Raw genomic sequence first — 22452 nt, 5'->3', positions numbered from 1 at the left:
TGGCAATGACTGTGAGCCACCGTGTGTGTTGGGGAACTAAACCTCAGGCCTCTAACTGACCAGTCCTCTCTGCAGCCCCGTCCTGAGGGTTTTGTGTTTGAGGCAGGGTTTCACTCTGTAGCTGGGGCGGGCCTGGAACTCACTGTGTGGCCAGGTCTGTCTTTGTACTTCAGCTGTTCTGTGTAGCCTAAGGACTACGGTTACAAGCATGAGCTGTCTGTCACACAGCCGCCAGTTAGATTGTAAACTAAAAGCAAAATGATAATTTTATTTGTAGCATTTTAAGGTACATTTTCCTGAACATTCCATAATTAAATTATAGGTCCCCTCCCCTTGTGTGCATGTATATAGTATGCATTTGCATGTGTGCGAGCACCCATGTGCACATGTTACATGTGTGTGGAGACCCAAGGTTGGTATCAGGACTCTGCCCCCATCAGTCTTCCACCTTATTCTTTGAGGGAAAGTCTCACTCACACCAAGGCTTGCCACTTCAGGCTGGAATTAGAGCAGGTTGCCACTTCCATTTGCCAGTCTCCCGGGTTCTGGGTCCTGCTTGTGCAGCCCCGACCTCCGAGCCATCCCTGTAGCCAGCGTGCGGCTCCGTGTGCACTCACTCGGGTTCCACTAGGCTGCTGTGTCTCGCTCGCTCATTATCTCAGGCTCCTCTCCTTCAGTGCTTCCCGACAGGCGCACATCCTATTGTACATCTGGGGTGAATGCTGACAGAATGCTGGAAAAGGGGAGAGACAAGCAATAATTGTTTTGTGTTCAAATGTCAGAAATAAGGTTAGTGAAGGCTAATTTAAAGGGCAATGTTTAGGATCCTTTCCCATCTACAGGGACAAATAAAGGGTTTCCTGTTGGATTCTTCAGTGTGGTTGATAGGGTTCATTTATAGGAGCGATCTTTACAGTGCTGTGTGAGGTGTCCTCCTCTGCTCTGTTCTGACAGCTGGGAGGGCCTTCCAGAGCCTCAGCCTATGGCAGGCGGCTGATGCACTGGGTACTGACAGGAGTCAGGAAAGGCCTCCAGCCAGGAGAGGTGTAGTGGGGTGTTCTTGTTATCTATCCTCGGCTTGCCTTTCACCCTTCCACCTGTTCTGCCTGATGTTTTTGTGTGTTTTGAGGTTATTTTCTTACTAGGACATCAAGGCTTTCTTTGAAAGTTTGTTTTTGCTAGGCTGTGGCTAGAAGAACTTCTGGCAGCTGCTTGAGTATGGCTGGCTGTTTCTGTCCTCTTTAGATTGTGCTGATGATGCCAAGCACTTACTTGCCTGTCTGTCTGTCTGTCTGGTTCTAGTTGCCTGACCTGGTACACCAGCTGGGGACACTCTACCAGCTAATGGAAAGCAGGGTCAAAACTTTCCAGAAACTCTCCCACCTGCACGGGAAGCTCATTCTCCTCGTCACCCAGGTGAGCAAGTCAAGATGGCCTTGGGCTCAGATCTGGGTGTGATAGCGGAGAAGGCAGTGAAGAAACCCAAGTAGTGAGAGCCGGGGGCCAGTAAGGAGTCCGAGTCCTGGCTTTAACCTGGGAGTTACCTGCGTGACAGCAGGGAAGCCTGACTGGCCACAGTCTGCCTCCTGCTCATTCCTTCCTCCCCGGACAGGCCTTGAACTGACTCTGAAGCTAATGAAGATTTTCCTGGTACCTCTGCCTGCAGCAGGGCAAGCACTCATCAACAGAGCTATATGCCCAGACTCTCACCGTTGTGTGTTTAGCTCGGGATGTATCGTTAACAGTTTGTGCAGTGAGATATTCTAATCACTGCACATGGTGTCTGAGCACTCACAGAGGAATTTTCCCTTTTATGTTTGTCTCATGTTTGTTCCAAATTGTTTTGGGGTCCTTCATTCCTTTGGAGCAGGCTAGTCGGGGAGGGTACACTAGGTGAGTGTTGGAGAGCTGAGTGTCTTGATGTCTATACTTGGAATAAGCTTATATATAATTGCTTTATAATTCCTTTCAGGTTACAGCATCAGAAAAAACGAAAAAAATGTCTTCCCCCGGACAGAAGGCAAAATTGGTGTACGAAGAAGGTAAAGTCTGGAGCAGAGGCTGGCAGTTGATCTGGGCTCTGTTTTCTCTCAGCCATGTGGCTCCCTCACATTTGGAGAAATGCCCAAGGAGGGTCTTTTTAACAATTAATGTTTTAGGGTAGTGTTCAGAGTGATGGCTTTGTCCTGGAATTTTTAAACTTGTGTCCTATACGAAGTTTTCACCTGTTCCATCCCTCAGCGCTAACTTACCCCATACCACCTCCTCTTAAGTTAGGCAGTCCTCTCCTATTTTGTCACCACCGCCTTGAAGAGAGGTCCCACTTGTTCTTAGGAGTGTCTTATAAGTTTGTATTTATAAGTTTGCATGTGTGCATATGTGCATCCTTTTATACCTAGTTTCTTCATATAAAAAGAGAACGTGAAACTGTCAAACCACTGACAAAACACAAGGGAAGTGGCTGGCATGCGGTCTGCTGAGGGGTACTAGTTGAGGTTGAAGAAGAACTTGACTGTAGGAGACTATGGTATTGGTGAACAAGAGTGCCAAGGACCAAGACTGACTTAAGAGCCAATTGTTCTGAAATGTACTGAGAAATCTGTAATACAGTGATCACTTTAACATTCTACTGGAGAACGCTAAGCATAGAAATGAATTTGAAAGTACACTGTTGACACATCTCTAATAATCTAAGCACCCATGGAATTAAAAGAAATTTCCTCCTCATCATAAGTGGTGAAGCTAGGAACCAGATAGTTTTTATTTCTTCCAGATGTCCCTCCTAAAGACCTTGGCCTTTACATATATTATCCTTTTGCATAACAGAATCTGCAGTCAGCTGTTGTTAGTGGGTGCTATGCAGATCACCAAGACCAGCCCAAGGAGTCAGCATTATTATACCCCAGGAATGTCATAGAAAGGTTTTAGGGAGGAAAAAAAACGCATTACAGCAGCAATCAAAACTAGGAATATTGGAAACTGTCTAAACGTGAAGTAGATAGAATCTTTATAGAAAAAAATTTTTTTCTATAAACTTAAAGGTATTCTAGTAATTTTCCCTGTATTTTAAAGTTGTTAGTAACTTCCAAATTATGTTAATATTTTGTTTGCTTAATAAGTGAGTCAGGAAAAAGCACAGTGATTGTGTTGTAGATGAGCATGGCTGGAAGGCTAGCCTTGCTTGTCCCACTCAGCCCTGGCCTGTAGGACTGTGGGCTGTGGGCAGGCAACGCACAGGACAGCCTCGGCGTCAGGGCTGACAGCCTGTTAGGAAATGCTGCCAACACTGACCATTTATGAGGTGCAGAAGACTGTCACACGGTCATTTGCTTTTCACGCCTAAAAAACGCCTACTAAGTGTAAAGGTTTAGTGATTTTAAGTGAGGCAGCACTTCATGCAGTGTTTTAAATGTCAGTTGAGATTTGATGTTGGCAAGAGTTCAGGGTGTGGGAGCTCATGGGGGCAGGGTGCGTATTTTTGTCCTTTGTATAGGGCAGCTTTGTTAGGCATCAGAATTGAAGGTTGCTGTATCCACTTGCATTTGGGTGCTTCTAGGAGTTTGAGTGAGTGCCACGTCCTTAGTCAGCGGTGCCCGGACATGCTTGAGGGGCCTCTGATGGGTCCATATGGCCTGATGTTTTCTGGGTTCTTAATGCTTGGTGCTAGATTTTCTTTTTCTCTCTCTTTTTTTTTTCTCCCGAGACAGGGTTTCTCTGTGTAGCCCTAGCTGTCTGTAGACCAGGCTGGCCTCAAACTCAGAAATCTGCCTGCCTCTGCCTCCCAAGTGCTGGGATTAAAGGCATGCTCCACCACTGCCCAGTTTGGTGCTAGATTTTCTTAATGAAATTTAAATGGAGCACTAAATCTCAAAAGTTGAAGGAGGAAGCAGACGCGAGAAGTTATTTTGAAAAACAAAAAGCACTACCAAAGAAGGTCCCCCTTTCATTGTAAAATATTTTTATTAAAATATATATCAGGTAGACAGCATTATTTGTAATTGCATTATACATTTTCACGTTTAAAAATTGAATTTTAATTTTTAATGAGGTAATTATCTTGTTATGAGACTGTCTTAGTCAGGGTTTCTATTCCTGCACAAACATCATGACCAAGAAGCAAGTTGGGGAGGAAAGGGTTTATTAAGCTTCCACGTTGCAGTTGATCACTAAAGGAAGTCAGGACTGGAACTCAAGCAGGTCAGGAAGCAGGAGCTGATGCAGAGGCCATGGAGGAATGTTTCTTACTGGCTTACTTCCCCTGGCTTGCTCAGCTTACTCTCTTAAAGAACCCAAGAGCACCAAAGGTGGTACCACCTACAAGGGGCCCTCCCCCCTTGATCACTAATTGAGAAAATGCCCCACAGCTGGATCTTGTGGAGACACTTCCCCAACTGAAGCTCCTTTCTCTGTGATAACTCCAGCCTGTGTCAGTTGACACACAAAACTAGCCAGTACAGAGACTTAACTCATAAATAAAACCATCGGGGAACCTCAGCTTTGAAAATGAGTATATTGAGACTGAAAGACTGGAGAAAAGTGGCTTTAAAACACTCTTGTAAGAAGAGGTGTATAGATTTGACCATTATAGTCTTATTTATAGAATACTGTAACAATTACAGACAGAACAATTCTTCATTAGTGTGGAATGGTTTATTCCCTCAGCACACAAATCATGTAACATGATGTACGTGATAGAGTAGTGAGAGCTAGGAGGTAGAGACACACGGAACTCATTTTAAGTATTAACTGCTTTATAGAAAAAGAAAAACAGGGTTTCATTTTATAGCCCTGGCAAATACTCTGCTTGCCTCCCAAATGCTGGGTTTAGAGGCAAGTGCCTGCAGGCCTGGTTAATTCCTTAGTTGGTTTTAGATTAATTTCTATGTTTGAGTATTTTGCCTGCATGTGTGTGTGTTAAGCTTTTGTGTTGGTGCTGGGAACAGAGCCTTAACTTTATCCTGTGCCAGTGTGCCTTTTTCTTTTCTTTTGTTTTTCTGTTTATTTAAAAAAAAAAATTCTGTGTAGAAGTGTTTTTGCTCATTCAGACCAGACTCCAGCCTTGACCTGGCATTACATCTGACTTTAAAAGTCTTTCAGGTCCGAATGGTGGAGACTTGCTGAAAAGTCACCACAGAATGTTCCTGTGTGTAGTTGTGGATTTGTGGGTCTTAATTTGTTTTATTTTTAATTTTGTTTATTTGCTTGTTTTATGTATATGAATGCTCTTTCTGCATATACATCTGTGCGCCAGAAGAGGGCATCAGGTCACGTTACAGATGCTTGTCAGCCACCACATGGTTTCTGGGAGTTGAACTCAGGACCTCTGAAGGAGTAGAAAATGCTCTTTAACCACCAAGGTCCTTTCCTTTATCCTGTCAATGTTGAAATTGTTTTGAGCTGGACGAGGGTGGCTGGCCGAGTCGGTTTCCAGTGCCTTGTCTTGTGTCCACGTGAGGCAGCTTCCGAGCTGCCTTAGCTGAGCCCACTCGGCTCACTCCTCCCTTCCGTCCCCAGGTGCTTAGGAAACAGTCCAGCCCTGTTGTTTTGCACATTTGAGTGTTTCTCAAAACTATACAATTAATAGCAGGTTGTTTTCCTGTAACTAGTACTTTTGTTGTTATGGGTCACAAACCATGAAAAAGCATTTATTTTAGATAGATGCATAGCCCATCATTTCTTGTACAGAATATTTACACACCCACCATCTATTTGGTGGTCCAAAAATGATTGAATATTTTAAGATTTATAGGCGGTGGATACTTGAAATAATGTTTCTGTGCATATACATATTAATTTATGGCTAGAGATGGCTCAGGGGTAAAGAGCATGTTGCACTCCTAGCGTCCACATCAGATACTGTTCTCCAGCTCCTGGCAGTGTCTGCGCAAGTGCATGCACAGTTTGCATAATTTTAAAATAAAAATAAATGTTAAAAACAGGAGTAATAAGCCAGGTGGTGGTGGTGCACACCTTTGATCACAGCACTAAGGAGGCAGAAGCAGGCAGATCTCTGAGTTTGAAGTCAGCCTGGTCTACAGAGTGAGTTCTAGGACAGGCAGGGCTACATAGAGAAAAAACAAGGGGCTTGGGGGTCCTAGTAAAGTTAGAAGCTGAATTTAGAAGGTGTATGCCCTGTACTTGTAATCTCAGCTGAGGTGGCTGATGCAAGCTCCAGGCCTGTCTGGGCCACACAGGATCCTCACTCAGCCATGCAAACAGTAAAGAAAGCTCATTGGTTGGGCGCACTTGGTGCCTGGAGGATGGCTCAGGATGAGTTCCTGTCTCAGCACTGTTCTGCTGTTGTCTTGCAGAGTCTTCTGAGGAGGAGTCTGACGATGAGGTTCCAGACAAGGATTCTGATGTGAGTGTTGCTTCCTGCTCCATCTGTTCTTTATCCTCACTGTCAGGGAGCTTCATAAACTCCTTTCTTTGCTTTTTCCACCAGGATAATTGGGATGAAGATGAAGAGAAAGACAGTGAAAAAGATGAGGGTGTTGATGAAGACAATGAGGAGGAAGAAGAGGACATGGAAGACAAAGAAGAGAATGAGGAGGACAGAGAAGTGTCAAGTGAGAAAGAATTAAATGGAGATTCGGATTTAGATCCTGAAAATGAGAGTGAAGAAGAGTGAAGACAGACGCAGCCAGTCGCCTGAGAATGCCGGCCTGCCTGCCCAGCGCTATCTATCTCATCCTCCCAGGGAGGCTTGCCCTGTGCCAGAAGACAAGAGGCCGGGCCGCCATATGCTTCCAAAGTCACAGAGGCGATTCCTCACCTCCTTCCTGTCCTGAGTGCCCCAGACTTTAACTGTGTAAATAAGAGTGTTTCATTCAAATGTTAATAAACTTTACACAGTAAATAGACACACTTTCTGCAATGTACTGACATGAGTGTCCAATATATGGTATATTTTTATAATATAATACTCTGGTATGATTGGTCTGCGGGAACTGACGTAGGTGACTAGACATGCATAGGATCAGGAACTGGACACGTGTAAAGGAGTCTGCTCCCATCTCAGCTTGGTACCTTCCATCCAGTCCAGATGCAGGCAGCATTGATGAGTTGTTTCTAATCCGGCACGTCTAATTTGATACATTTTCGTAAAACATGACGGAATAACTAAAAGTTTAAGTGAAAATGGTTGTGACTTACAGAAATAAAGTCACAGTCTCCCCAATTTGTCCACTCACTGCTGATCTGACCCAGATCTGGTTGGGTGGTTGGAGTGCTTCCCCAGATAACTACTTATTTTTTAAAGTGTCATGTGAGATATTTTTTTAAACAAAACAAAATAATGGTAATTAAAGAAGCAAAGCTTCAGCCATCCTGAGGGGTTTCTTGTCTGCAGACTGTAAAGACTCATCATTGTGCAGATGAGGCTCGCTCACCGTGGGACCTCAGACCCTTCACACCTAGCTGCTTTTGAAGAGGTTTCCATTTTTATTTAAATTACTAATGGATCAGAGAACAATTGTTTATTTTTTTCTCTTTGGTTTTAGATATTAATAATAACCTTGCTGGAATTTTTTTCCAAAGAAACTATTTTTATAATTCAGTAATTTAATGTTTTTGTTCCTTTTCATTACCCACTCTTGGCAGGGCTAGGGTATCTGTTTATCTTTCAAAATGGTAAATCTTACTCAAGATTTTTTTATGTATGTATAAATAAGTATTTTGGTGTGCTACACAGCTTTTTCAAATTACCAGTAATTTGTCTTGTTTCTAAAGAGTGGGCCAGTACTAACTTGGTGTTCAGTAAGGGACACAGATGGAGAGCTCACTTCTGCAGAAGGACTGAGCAGATACGTGTCTTTGACCGTAAGAAACACGTTCTCTGGGAGGACTTCCGTCAGGGCAGAGCAGGCTGCACAGCCGAAGCGCGAAGAGCATCGGGCAAGCTGCTGGAGTGATTGATGTACAGTTGTTATTTGTCTATAAATGGAGCTGTTTATGGCAATTTAATACCATTCTCTTTGTAAAGTGAATAAATACTCATCTTTACCCAGCGCGTGTCTCTGTGGTGTGTATAGAGGCTGTACAGCCATGTGTGTGGGTGAGGGCTTACGGATCGAAGGGCCTTAAGGAACTTTCACTCCTAGAATTCACAGGTAAATACGTTTAAGGCTTGCTGTGTAATCAAGTTTGCAACAGCAAAGCCAATAGGCATCTTGTTTTAAATCTCTTGTAACACCTGGTTATATTTTTAGTCTCATCTGGTCTGGTTGCAACACCATGTCTCAAGGTTCTAGGCAAACAGGAGGCATTTATGTCTAAGTATGAGGAGACAGAGTTTTTATTGTTTGTTTTCGGTTTAGAAAAGTCTAGTAAGGGGCTGGAGAGATGGCTCAGCAGTTAAGAGCACCGATTGCTCTTCCAAAGGCCCTGAGTTCAAATCCCAGCAACCACATGGTGGCTCACAACCATCTGTAATGGGATCTGATGCCCTTTTCTGGTGTGTCTGAAGACAACTATAGTTTGCTTACATAGAGTAATCAAGCCGGAGATCCTGAATTCAAGTTCCCAACAACCACATGAAAGCTCATAAGCAGTACAGCTACAGTGTACTCATACATTAATACATCTTAAAGTCTAATAAGGCCTACACTTATTAATTTGTGATAAGAGTGTTTCACTAGACAATTGGCAGTTGTGTGGTATTGGTTGAGAATGAGATTGGGTTGCATGGTGGTTTCTATCCTACTTTTTTATTGTTGAAAACTTTGAAGCCTGCAACCATTGTCTGTGGTCACGTCCCAGGTGGTTTTATGGTTATTCCTGTATTCTCCCTCAGTTTGTGTGCTATTTTTATATTAGGTGAGTTCTCATAAATTGTGTTGTCCAGTGCTGTAAGTCCTGGGTTTGTGTGACGGTTGCCTTAGATACAACTACTGAGTATGGAATGTTTTTATGTGAGAAAACGTTAGGGCTTCTGGTTTGGGATTTTGACTTTTTAATGGAGAAGGTTTGGAAATGAAATTGATATGTAAAATGAATGTGACCCCTGTGAAGGCCAGTTCCCAGCATGCCACGCTCCAGTACTCGCTTGACTCATTGTCCACTCTACTGCTGTTTATGTAGGTACATGTTGTTACTGATAAGCAATGGCACCCCCTAGCCCAACCCCCTAGCTTGTGGTTTCGATAAATATCTCTAACAGCTGAGGCCTTAAAGGCTAGGGTGTTAGGCCATGGCCCCCACCTCTGCATTCCCAGCCCCTCCCCCATTCTTAGTGTGTGTGTATGTGGGGGGGGGGGGACTCACCCTAGGCCCTTTGTCTTTAGCATTCTTGGTTGAAGAGGTGTTTTGCCACAGGTGAGTTTGTCACCTCAGGTATTTGTTACAACATTGAGCCCATGGTTTGTCAGGGAGGTAGGGGTGTATGTGTAGAAAAACTAGGGAAGAGGGGTCTGAAGTAGGAAGGTGTAGATTACATAGAACATAATCTGGCTACTGAAAGATCTGAACACTGGAGCAGGTGGGTCAAGTGCATTGTCTGGGAGAACCTTAGGCAAGCAAAGGCAGATCACGAGAGGTCAGTCAGAGGGAGCTGGTCAGTGCTGAGGGAAAGAAGCTGGGCCGGAAGGGTGAGCACAGGCTCTGGCACTTACACTCCGAAATGAAGGGAAAGGCTGTTGTTTTTGAATAGGATAAACAGATTTCCAGTTGAGCATCCTGTTATCCAGGACTCTCGATAGGAAAAATCTTGTCTTTGCTGTAATGCATGACAGTGACTTGGGCTAGAGTGGACGTTAGGTGGAGAGGGGTGGTGTTGGACTGTTTTAAAGTTAAATTTAGTGTTTGCTGCAAAAGTGTGACAGGTATCGGGTCCATTGCCGCTGTTTGCAAGGACTGTTCTTTTGGTAGCACTATGACTTGAAATTGGTGGTGTCTCAGGCATCACTTAACACTAAGTTGGCTAAGGCTTTTTTTTTTTTTTAATAACTTGGAGTACTTTGTGGTGATGCTATCATCTAGTTGTGTTGGGAGAGATTTGAATGGAGATAGCAATTTTTAAAAAAAGATTTATTTATTGTTATATCTAAGTACATTGTAGCTGTGTTCAGACACCCCAGAAGAGGACATCAGATCTCATGATGGTTGTGAGCCACCATGTGGTTGCTGGGACTTGAACTCAGGACCTTCAGAAGAGCAGTCAGTGCTCTTAACCGCTGAGCCAGGAGATAGCAGTTTGGCATTGGCATGGATGCACCTTGGCTCCAGAGCCAATTCGAGATTCCTTGGTGAGCGAGAATGGAAGAAGCACAAGGTATGGTGTACTCAGCAGTCCAGAAAGAAAAAGCGAAAACCAAGAAGTTATCGGCTCTGCTGTTCTTCTCTGATCTGAATCTATAAGCTCATAGCTGTACGGTCTTTGAACTGTGATTGTCGGGTCTGGCTGAAGCCACCCAGGCAATGATTTAACGTTTCCTTTTAAGTGACTATTTGTTGGTCTTCCCTTTGAAGGCACCTCAGGCATACAATTCAGTTTTTAAATCTAGTATAGTGGACTTGACTGGTACCTCAGCAGTACTCCTTGTGCTGACAAAACTTTACACCAATTCACAGAGCGGTGGTGGAATGAAGCTACAGTTAATGGGTTAACAATGGTCAAGTTTGTTCATTCAGACAGGAAGCCAACATAGGAATGAATGTAGTCTATCTGGTATAAGCTGACTGGGTCAGAGCAGACTTCTCAGTAGCTTTTTAGAACTGTGGGTAATTTTCTCTTTTTAGGTTGCTTCAGACAACCGCATTTCTAATTTGCCCAGGTAAAATGGAGTTGGCTTGATTGTTGCTAGGAGGTACGGATGCCAAATGAAAAAGTTCACGAATTGGTGTATGCCCCTTGTAATCACCGCACTGAGGAGACTGAGGCAGGAGGGTCTTAAGCTCACAGTGGGCTTAAGCACTAAAGCTTTGCCTCCAAACCCACACAGTCGGCCTGATCGCTGAAGGTTATCGAGGTTTAAAACGGAAGAATTCCTGACCTTTACAGGTATAAGCACTATGGTTCTTAGGAAGAAAATAGCCCAAGAGTTTGCCATTGGCCTTGTCGGGCCTGACCATTAGCTTCCTTAGCCAGCCTGGTGGTCAGAGTGGTCTAGCGCTGGGCCAAAGCTGTCTTCATGGCTAGAGCAGGGGGATTCTGTTGCAGTGTTCACTAAGAAAAAAGGCCTCAGAAGAATGCATGTTGGGTGGGCATGGCTTCTGCCTACACAGGGAAGTCACAGAGTAACCCAGTTTTATCACTAAATAGATTTTTGTTTTGTTTTGGTTTGGTTTTGCTTTTGTTTTTTGTTTTTTGTTTTCCAAGACAGGGTTTCTCTTGTGTAGCCCTGGCTGTCCTGGAACCCGCTCTGTAGACCAGGCTGACCTCGAACTCAAATCTGCCTGCCTCTGCCTCCCAAATGCTGGGATTACAGGCGTGCGCCACCATTCTCTGGCTCACTAGATGATTTTGAACCCAGTGTGGCAGAGATGGACAGGAGGGTTTTCAGAGCTGCTGCTGGGGAAAGGTGGAGTCTTTTCCCAGCGGTGGGTTTTGATGTCCTGGCTTCGTGAAGGGCAGTGCACAGTCCTTTTCCTCCACCTCTGCTTTTCTCCTTTTCTAACAGACAGCAGTTTAAGATTTGCCTATATTGGGTCTCCTTAAGTTTCATTTAAAGCTGTTCCTTAGGGTTGTGAGTCTAGCTAGTTTGTTGTGACTGTGGGTTCTCCAGCAGTCTGTAGTTGTGTCAAATGAACAGATTCAGCTAGATATTTATTTATTTAATCTTGATAATTATTCCCAGTCAGACAGAGCCTTTTCCCCTAACTGTGGTAAAGACACACGATTAAGATGAACATTCTAACCATCTTTAGGTGTAAAATTCTGTGTATTGGGAGGTCACATTGTATAGCTGGCAGCCTGTTAATTGATGACTTGTGATAGATTTGTGATATAAGAAAGGTGGATCAGCAGGGCACAATTTAGTTTATCGTGAGCAGAGTTTAAATCAAGGGGCAGAAAGAAGCCAGAGTGCCAATTCTGGGCTCACAGTACAGTGTGAAAGCCATCAATGCAGACTTCTTTTTTTCTTTTCTTTTTGATGTGAGACAGGAGAGTAACCACAGTGCCATTTGCCTCAAGGATGCTGCAAGAACCTAGTGAGACAGTAAATAAGAGAGCCTGCTTAAGGGATTAGTTTCAGATTGATTGTTAGACATTTTCCCAGTATGGGAAGGAAAGAGCAAAGGGCAAGGTGTAGAGAAAGTTTCTGTTTTTTAAGTCTGGCACTTTAAAGAAATTTAGCCCTTTGAGTAGACTTTTCTAAAGCTGAGCTTATTTTTTTTTTTTTTTTAAGATTTATTTATATGAGTACACTGTAGCTGTTTCCAGACACACCAGAAGAGGGCATCAGATCCCTTTACAGATGGTTGTGAGCCTCCATGTGGTTGCTGGGAATTGAACTCAGGACCTTTGGAAGAGCAGTTGGAAGTGCTCTTAACCACTGAGCCATCTCTCCAGCCCAGCTGAACTTATTTTTAAAAACTACTGTTTTTAAAACAAATGCTGGACCGGGTGTGGGATTACAAACTGGTGCATCCACTATGGACATCAGTATAGAAAATTCTCAAAAAGCTAGGAATAAATCTACCACATGACCCAGCTCTACCCAAAGGTCTTACTCTACTCTCCTACCCAGCCATGACACCAATGGGCAATATCAATGACCAAAATGGCACAGTAACCCTAAGGCTACAGTAGTGACCAGCACGCCTCGCTGATAACCAGCAGTTCTCTAATTGGGCTTAAGAATTCATAAAGAGAGAAACTATGCCTGGTACTGGAAAGCTAGCTAACTAACCAGCACATGTAAAATCATGGTTATTAGAGACCCTACGTTCACTAATTACCAAACCAGCACAATCCCTAACAATTTATAAACATCTATGCTTACAGAGAGATAAGTCTAGTTTTTACCTCTCATCAAGAACATTTCTCTTAGTAACAGATGGAGACCACTACAGAAAACCACACCAATCAGAACGCAGAGTTGTGGGGCCAAGTCCCAGTGGATATGCCTACAAAACACTCCTCTGCCTCAGGCTCAGGGAATATTGCAGGAGACAGAGAGATGACAGAGAGATGTAAGAACTAGAGGATCAGGGAGTCTGCTCTGAGCCTGTGCCTCCTAGTAATGTCAGAAGCTACATCCACAGTCACCAACATGACAGTATGAATGAGGATGGGACCCAGTGACATGCCAAAGTGGGCGGAAAACCCATCTGCTGCCCGGCACCAACAGTCAGCCCTGAAAACATACGAGCAACAGTATGTAGACCAGGGCATGTTTAGGTATAAACTATGTACGTACATATATAAACATACATGCATGCAAGGACAGTGAGAAAAGAGGCCGTGAATCTCAAAGAGAGCAGGGTGGGTTTGAAAGGAGAAATGTAATTAAATTATAATCTTACAAATGTAAGATGAAAAAAAACCTATATTGTTCTGATAGTATGACATTATTGAAGAGATTTTGGAAAATATCAAAATTTCTAAAGGAAGACAGTACTCTAACGGCAGTAACCATTAAGGCACAGAATGCTTGGCAGCAGGAACGAGGCAGCTGGTCACACTGTGCTCGCTGCCAGGACGTGGGAAGGGAGACTGCTAGTGTTCATTCCCCTCCTGGATCTTTTCCTGTTTGTTGGGTTTGAGGCTCCAGCTCATGGGATGGTGGTAGCCACGGAGGGGTATTCCTCCTCAGCTAAACCTCTCTGGGAACATCCTCACAGGCAGGCCCAGAGTGTCTCCCGGGAGACTCTAAGTGCAGCAGACTTTGATAAAGATGATAACATTTGCAGATGGGTACGATTCTGAGTACAGGTCCTTGAGATTTCCATAGGGCTGGAGAGGTGGCTCAGCTGTTAAGAGCACTGACTGCTCTTCCAGAGATCCTGAGTTCAAATCCCAGCAACCACATGGTGGCTCATTTCATCCGTAATGAAATCTGATGCCCTGTTCTGGAGTGTCGGAAGAAGACAGCTACAGTGTACTTACATATAATAAAGAAATAAATAGTAAATAAGTAAATCTTTTAAAAAAGGAGATTTTCATAGATCTGTCATATTGCCTCTCAGTTGGCTTTAGCAGATTTTAGGTGAAGTTTCACACAGCAAACCCTCCTGACCCAAGTTAAACATAAATCCTATGGAAATTTGATTTGCTTTTTGACCAGCCAATAGGTTTGTGAGAATTGATTTCTTGGAATATTATAACTGAATACATTTCTCTTGGCTTAGAAAATTTGATTATTATTTTTAATCCTTTAGTTATTTTATGTGTGTTGTCGTGTCTGCACTGTTGTTTTGTCTTTATGTGTATCTGAGTGAGGGAATCAGATCTGGAGCTGGAGGTGCACACAGCTGTCTGGAAGAGCCACTGCTCTTTCTTATCCACTGAGCCATCTCTCCAGCCCTGTCTTTTTTAATTTTGGAAATGCATGCATGTTGCTTCCTCTTCCGTGGGCTTGAGTAATTACCTCAGAACAGATGACCAGAGCCTGCCAGTTCTGGAACAGGCAGAACAAATGGTTGTTTGATAGATGCATTCTAGAAACTTGCCACTAAAACTCCTTAGAATTGATTGAGGCCTTCGACTCTGCTAACAGAGATTTCAGCTTGCAAGAAACCAGACGGGTGAGGCGGAGAGAGCATGGCTGTTCTCGGGACCCAGTGGACATCTTGGCTGCGGATTTTGCAGCATATTCTTTTTTTTTTATTCGATATATTTTTTATTTACATTTCAAATGATTTCCCCTTTTCTGGTCCCCCACTCCCCGAAAGTCACATAAGCCCCCTTCCCTCCCCCTGTTCTCCCACCCAACCCTTCCCACTTCCCCGTTCTGGTTTTGCCCTATACTGCTACACTGAGTCTTTCAAGAACCAGGGGCCACTCCTCCATTCTTCTTGTACCTCATTTGATGTGTGGATTATGTTTGGGGTATTCCAGTTTTCTAGGTTAATATCCACTTATTAGTGAGTGCATACCATGAGTCATCTTTTGAGTCTGGGTTACCTCACTTAGTATGATGTTCTCCAGCTCCATCCATTTGTGTAAGAATTTCATGAATTCATTGTTTCTAATGGCTGAATAGTACTCCATTGTGTAGATATACCACATTTTTTGCATCCATTCTTCTTTTGAGGGATACCTGGGTTCTTTCCAGCTTCTAACTATTATAAATAGGGCTGCTATGAACATAGTGGAGCATATATCCTTATTACATGCTGGGGAATCCTTTGGGTATATGCCCAGGAGTGGTACAGCAGGATCCTTCGGAAGTGACATGCCCAGTTTTCGGAGGAACCGCCAGACTGATTTCCAGAGTGGTTGTACCAATTTGCAACCCCACCAGCAGTGGAGGAGTGTTCCTCTTTCTCCATATCCTCGCCAACACCTGCTGTCTCCTGAGTTTTTTTTTTATTCGATATATTTTTTATTTACATTTCAAATGATTTCACCTTTTCTAGCCTCCCACTCCCCAAAAGTCCCGCAAGCCCCCTTCTCTCCCCCTGTCCTCCCACCCACCTCTTCCCACTTCCCCGTTCTGGTTTTGCCAAATCCTGCTTCACTGAGTCTTTCCAGAACAGGGGGCCACTCTTCCTTTCTTCTTGTACCTCATTTGATGTGTGGATTATGTTTTGGGTATTCCAGTTTTCTAGGTTAATATCCACTTATTAGTGAGTGCATACCATGAGTCACCTTTTGAGTCAGGGTTACCTCACTTAGTATGATGTTCTCTAGCTTCATCCATTTGCCTAAGAATCTCATGAATTCATTGTTTCTAATGGCTGAATAGTACTCCATTGAGTAGATATACCACATTTTTTGCATCCACTCTTCTGTTGAGTCTCCTGAGTTTTTAATCTTAGCCATTCTGACTGGTGTAAGGTGAAATCTCAGGGTTGTTTTGATTTGCATTTCCCTGATGACTAATGAAGTTGAGCATTTTTTAAGATGTTTCTCCACCATTCAAAGTTCTTCAGGTGAGAATTCTTTGTTTAACTCTGTACCCCATTTTTAATAGGTTTATTTGGTTTTCTGGGGTTTAACTTCTTGAGTTCTTTGTATATATAAAGTTTCGTGAGCATGGTGGAATCGCGTTTATGCCTAGAGTCAAGGAATGCCAACGGGAATGTTCCAGGCCTTCTCTGGGCCTGATGGTTGTCTTGGTTTCTTTTTGGGGTCCAAGTGTGAATCGTCAAAATCAAAGTGAACCACAAGGTGTCAGTCTTGCTCCAGGCGCGCCATCACCGGCAGGAAGTGGGGCTGAAGGAGAAAGCTCCCCGGTGAGCAGGTCAACTTTCTCTGTACAGCCTTCGGGAAGCTAAGAGGTGCTTCGCGCCCTTTCTTTTCTGGAATGCATCCCAATTTGGAGGACACAGGGTCTTCCGGTTGCGGCTTCCAATTTCCTCCAGCCTCTCTGACAGAGCCTCCCAACTGCCTTCCCAAGCTGATATTCTCATGTCCTGGGCCTGGACCCCGCCCAGTGGTAGCCTGAGCAAGCACCCAGCTTGTCAGAAGCGGCCTAGGCGACTTGTGTTGTGTAAAGTTAAGCACTGGAGACTGCATGCTTCCCCTCATTTTCACAAGAGGAACGGCCTGCGCTGTGCAGCAATGGGCATTCTTCTCCGCATGGACTTATTAAACATTTGTTCAGTGGCAGTTTTGTTTTTCCCAAACTTTTGAAAACTTCAAGTATATGGAAAAGTGAAAACAATAAGTCAGCATGCTTTTAATCTCAGCACTTGAAAGTCAGAGGCAGGTGGGTCTCTAATTCGAGGCTATTGTCTACACAGCAAACCACAGGACAGCCAGGGTTATATATACTGGTGGAAATAGGTCACCAATAATTTTGATTCTGAAGTAAACAAAACCAGTGTTATCGCATGTGCCCTTCCAGACTTCTCTATGACTGTGTGCACATAAATACAGGGGCCAGACTGCTTGCCACGTGAGGGCTCTACTATGATCCCCCCAGCTTTCTGTATGTGGCATTCAGTGAGTTTCACAGGCCAGCACTACATTTCAGAGGTGTTTGTAAATATGGACTGAGAAATTTCCTGCATTAGAAAACCATATTTCTTTTGTGTTTAAAGTCTCTGAGTCTGCAAATGTAAAAGTTTATAAGAATAAAGGCCTTCATTTGTAGAAATGTGCAGTGCATTTTTAGGTTCACAAGGCACTTAGTTCTTTTCTTGCTGAGGCAAAGCCTCGTGCAGCCCAAGCAGGTCTCAAACTCTCAGTGAGGCCACTCCGGATGCCCCTGCCTCTGCCTCCTTACTGTCGGGATGACAACAGCACAGCTCCATGCTCTGTGTACTTGCTTCATGGGTTTCTTTCTTTATTATTAATTTTATTTATGAGTATGTGATTGTGTGTCTCCGTGTGTGTGTCTGCCACGTGTATGCAGGTGCTCACAGAGCCCAGGACAGGGTATTGGCTCCCCTGGAGCTAGACTTACAGGCAATTGTGAGCTGACAACATCATGGTTGCTGGGGACAGGGTTCTGGTCCCCTGGGAGAGAAGGAAGAACTTGTAACTGCTGAGTCATCTTTTTAGCTCCAGGTCTCTCTCTCTCTCTCTCTCTCTCTCTCTCTCTCTCTCTCTCTCTCTCTCTCTCTCTCTTATTTGCTTCAAACAACATCTCACTATATAACCTTGGCTGGCATGGGACTTGCTTTGTGGACCAGGCTGGTTTTAAACCCACAGATTTGCCTCCCTCTGCCTTGTGAGTGGCTGGCTTGTTTTTAAAAGCATTGTTTAAGTGAATGGGCAAAACCAGATAACTTTTTTTCAAAATAATTTGGACCTTGTCTATTAATTTAGATCTTTAATTTTTTTAACACAACACAAGGACAACCATTCTGCTACAGAAGAAGGAGAAGAAGAAGAAGGAGAAGAAGGAGAAGAAGAAGAAGAAGAAGAAGAAGAAGAAGAAGAAGAAGAAGAAGAAGAAGAAGAAGAAGAAGAAGAAGAAGAAGAAGAAGAGAGGAGGAAGAGGAGAAGGGGGAGGAGGAGGAAGAGGAGAAGAGAAGAGAAGAGAAGAGAAGAGAAGAGAAGAGAAGAGAAGAGAAGAGAAGAGAAGAGAAGAGAAGAGAAGAGAAGAGAAGAGAAGAAAAGAAATAGTATTCATTAAAGCCCAGTAGCTTTCCTCCAGCCATCCTCTGCTGGCTCCATCACGGCTGGCCCTGGCTGACCTGGCGTGCCTGCCTTTTCCTGTGAAGGAGCTGGGTATTTTGAAGGCTCTAAGGTGTCCCAGTCAGGCCTAGCCCTCTGTGGCCTTGGGCGAGCTGTTTACCATCTATGAGTACCATTTTTTCCATCTACAAATGGAAGACTGGATGGGGCACCTCAGACAGAGGCTCTGGAGGGAGCTAGAGCAGTTTGTGACATGTCTGGGAACCAGCACTGCACAGAGCTCAGGCTAGACCAAGGCAACAGAGCCACCAGGCCCACAATCCATTCTTCTTCCTGTCCCAAGGACATTTGAATTTATTTAGAAAAGATTTATTTTTACTATTGTTACATTGTGTGCCTGCGTGTGACTTTGTGAGTGTGTGTATAGGTGCCCGGTAAGATGAGATGTGTCAGATCACCTGGACTGCAGTTTAGATGGACGTGAGCTATCTAATGTGGGTGCAGGGACCAGACTCAGATCCTCTGCAAGAGCAATATGTGTTCTCAAGCACTGGGCCATCTTAGCAGCGCCATCCCAAACTCTGTATGTTTTTAAAAAATAATTATTGTATGTATATGAGTACACTGTAGCTATATTCAGACACACCAGAAGAGGGCATCAGATCCCGTTACAGATGGTTGTGAGCCACCATGTGGTTGCTGGGAATTGAACTCAGGACCTCTGAAAGAGCAATCAGTGCTCTTAACCACTGGGCCATCTCTCCAGCCCCAGTCCTGTACATTTTAAAGCTTTGTTTACTTGATTTTGTGTGTTGGCTGTTATTATTATTAATATTATTGATTATTGCTATTTGTTTTTTGAGACAGGGTCTCCAGTCGGGCCGTGGTGGCGCACGCCTTTAATCCCAGCACTTGCAAGGCAGAGGCAGGCAGATTTCTGAGTTTGAGGCTAGCCTGGTCTACAGAGTGAGTTCTAGGACAGCCAGGGCTACACAGAGAAACCCTGTCTCGAAAAAAACAAAAAAACAAAACAACAAAACCAAAAACAAACAAACAAACAAAAAACAAAAAAAACCCCAGAGACAGGGTCTCCATTGCCCAGGTTGCCCTGTGCTGGAGGAATCCTCCTGTCTCAGCCTTTCAGGTACTTGTTCTATAGATGTATGCAGCCATGCCTACCTTTCTAATTCTAACACCCCGCCCCCCCCCGCCCCATTCTCTGGGCTTCTCCTTAAATAAATAAATATAACAAAGTCTACACTTGGCTGCTGTTGTCATCTGTTTGCCTGTAACACAATCCCTCAAGAGAAGTAAGTTGTAAAGATAAAAGGTTTATTGTGTGTTCATGCCTGTGGGTCCATTTGCCTGGGCTGCTCTCTGTCTCGCTGTCTCTCTCTGTCTCTCCGTCTCTCTCTCTCTCTCTCTCTCTCTCTCTCTCTGTCTCTCTCTGTCTCTCCGTGTCTCTCTCTCTCTCTCTCTCTCTGCCTGTCTGGCCATGGCTCTGAGGAAGGATGCTCCTTATATTCAAGTGGCAACTGACAGGTTCCAAAAATTGATTTATACGCTGGTTGCTGTCACCCAGGAGAACAATGAGAAAAAAGAGATTTTTCTTCCCATTCACATCTAATTGAGCCATTGCTTAAAACCATTGGGCTGTTCTCCCTATGGCCAGGCCTGGCTTGTCCTCTCCTGGAAGGTGTGTGTGTGTGTGTGTGGTGTGTGTGTGGTGTGTGTGTGTGTGTGTGTGTGTGTGGTGTGTGTGTGTGTGTGTGTGTGTGTGTGTGGTGTGTGTGTGTGGTATGTGTGTGTGGTGTGTGTGTATGTGGTGTGTGTGGTATGTGTATGTGTGTGTGTGTGTGGTGTGTGTGTGGTGTGTATGTGGTGTGTGTGTGGGTGTGGTGTGTGTGGTGTGTGTGTGTGGTGTGTGTGTGTGTGGTGTGTGTGTGTGTGTGTGTGTGTGTGTGGTGTGTGTGTGTGGTGTGTGTGTGTGGTGTGTGTGTATGTGGTGTGTGTGGTGTGTGTATGTGTGTGTGTGTGGTGTGTGTGTGGTGTGTATGTGGTGTGTGTGGGGGTGTGTTGTGTGTGGGGTGTGTGTGTGGTGTGTGTGTGTGTGTGGTGTGTGTGTGTGGTGTGTGTGTGTGGTGTGTGTATGTGTGTGTGTGTGGTGTGTGTGTGGTGTGTATGTGGTGTGTGTGTGGTGTGTGTATGTGTGTGTGTGTGGTGTGTGTGTGGTGTGTATGTGGTGTGTGTGTGGGTGTGTTGTGTGTGTGTGTGTGTGTGTGGTGTGTGTGGTGTGTGTGTGTGGTGTGTGTATGTGTGTGTGTGGTGTGTGTGTGTGTGTGTGTGTGTGTGGTGTGGTGTGGTGTGTGTGTGTGTGTGTGTGTGTGTGTGTGTGTGTGTGTACCATCCCCACTCACTGCCTCTTTCCCAGGGAGCCTGTGCTGAGGACTTGGTGCACTGGGAGCAGCTTGGAAAGGAAGCCAGGCAACATCTCAGGAACCTGAGCTCTCAGAAGGGTTTGTCAGTCACTCCAGGGGAGGCACGTGAAACAACTCCAGGAGACTCTTGGGTTGGGGATTGTTGATAGCTTAAAAAACCTGGATTGGCAGGAGACATCGTTAGCAAACTTCTCTGAGGTGACCTCCTTTCCTGGCTTCTAGTAGTGGCTTAAGGGGAGCGATGAAGTTGTTTCTGGGTCTGAGAGAGAGAGGGAGAGAGAGAGAGAGACAGAGACAGAGACAGAGATACAGAGAGACAGAGACAGAGAGAGAAACCTGGACAGATGTGGGCATTTTCCTGGGAATCTGATTTTTTTCTTGTATCCTTAAGTGGTCCAAAATTTGTATCTGAGCAGAATAATAGATTTATTTTTGGTTGGGCTCGAGCTCTGGCCAGTTGCCTTGAACTGTCTGAGAGCGGCGATTTACAAGAGCTCTTCAGAACCCTGGCCCCCAGACACCTTCACGCACAGACTGGGCTCCTTAATCGTTTGGATTTGGAGTTTGCTTCACACTCCCACCCTGTTGGAGCTCAGCTGCTCCTCAGTTCCCAGAGCGAAAGAGTACCTACCGCCTGCCTCGTTGTCTGTCTCCTTCTCTGTAGAACCTTCTATGTCTGTTTTCACATCCTTATACAAAACTCACCTGGGGAATATGGGGACTGGAGCGTCTCGCTGGCCCCGGGCAGGCCTGGCCAAGGGCACGATTCAAGACCCTGGAAGGAAGCATGAGTTACCAGGAGTTCAGGGCCCCGGGCCTGCCTTTTCCACCACACTGCAAAGTTTCTAGAATTTTCCATCTGTAAAGGCTCTTTTCAGGGTTGGTAGACAGGTGACAGAGGAGCCCAGATCTGTAGTGAATGTTCTGGAAGGTGATCTGGTTTCTTGAGCATCTCTGAGGGTCAGGGGACTGGGTTTTTTCCTGTGAGTGCTGATTGTTACAGCTGTGTGTTAAGTTGTTGACCGTCCTCGTCCTCCACGCCAAGATCCTGCAGCCTTGTGGCCACCGGGGCTTGGTACTCTGTTGGCCCCTGTGTTGTGTTGCAGGGTATTTGATCCTCCAACTGTGAAGACAACTGTGAAGAGATTGTGTTATTTTACTGGAAAACTCTGATTTTAGTTGTGGTGTGACTCAGCCTCAGCACACATCTTTAATCCAAGAGCTTTCTGCTTGAATTCTGTAAACAGGATCAAATAAAATCAGCCTATGTCGAGACTCGGAGCAAGCAACGCGTTGATAGGAAGGAAGTGAACACAGATTATTAAGATAACAAAGAAGACAGAGAGACGCACAGGAAGTAGAAGAGAGGGACATTTAGTTTGAAGGCAGTTTTTTGTTTTTGTTTTTGTTTTGTTTTGAGATGGCCGGAGAGAAGGGATTTGTTCTGGGAATGCAGTGGCCTAGAAGCTGGATGTTTTCTCCTCCTCTCTGAGCTAGCAGGCTTTCGCCCCAGCATCTGGCTCCCGAGGCTTCGCTGGTAAACTTCAACAACCTAACGTGGCTGAATGGTGCTCACCGTCCTCTGGGTCCCCGTTCTTTGTCCTCACTGCTCCCTGTGTTCTGCAGGCCTTGTCCTGGCTGGTTTTATGTCAACTCGACATATACTAGAAGCATTAGAGAGGAGGGAGCCTCAAGGAGAAAATGCCACCATAAGCTTGGACTTCAGGGGGCTGGAGAGATGGTTCAGGGGTTAAGAGCACTGACTGCTCTCCCAAAGGTCCTGAGTTCAAATCCCTGCACCCACATGGTGGCTCACAACCA

The 22452-nt window shown here is 44.7% G+C and overlaps 1 protein-coding gene across 1 annotated transcript in view; it reads left to right on the top strand.

Moving 5' to 3' along the window:
* Window positions 1-8009, top strand: part of Wdr43 (WD repeat domain 43) — a 42257-nt gene extending 34248 nt beyond the window's left edge. The window contains exons 15-18 of the mRNA XM_052186328.1: window positions 1303-1416; window positions 1973-2042; window positions 6312-6361; window positions 6446-8009. Of these exons, the coding sequence (XP_052042288.1) occupies window positions 1303-1416; window positions 1973-2042; window positions 6312-6361; window positions 6446-6631 (420 nt within the window). The 3' untranslated portion in view covers window positions 6632-8009. The remainder of the gene's footprint in view (window positions 1-1302; window positions 1417-1972; window positions 2043-6311; window positions 6362-6445) is intronic.
* The last annotated feature ends 14443 nt before the right edge of the window (window positions 8010-22452 follow it).

Source organism: Apodemus sylvaticus, chromosome 6, assembly GCF_947179515.1.
Source record: "Apodemus sylvaticus chromosome 6, mApoSyl1.1, whole genome shotgun sequence".
NCBI classification, from domain to species: domain Eukaryota; kingdom Metazoa; phylum Chordata; class Mammalia; order Rodentia; family Muridae; genus Apodemus; species Apodemus sylvaticus.
Note: the sequence above shows the minus strand (reverse complement) of the source record. Positions and strands in the feature narration are given on the sequence as shown.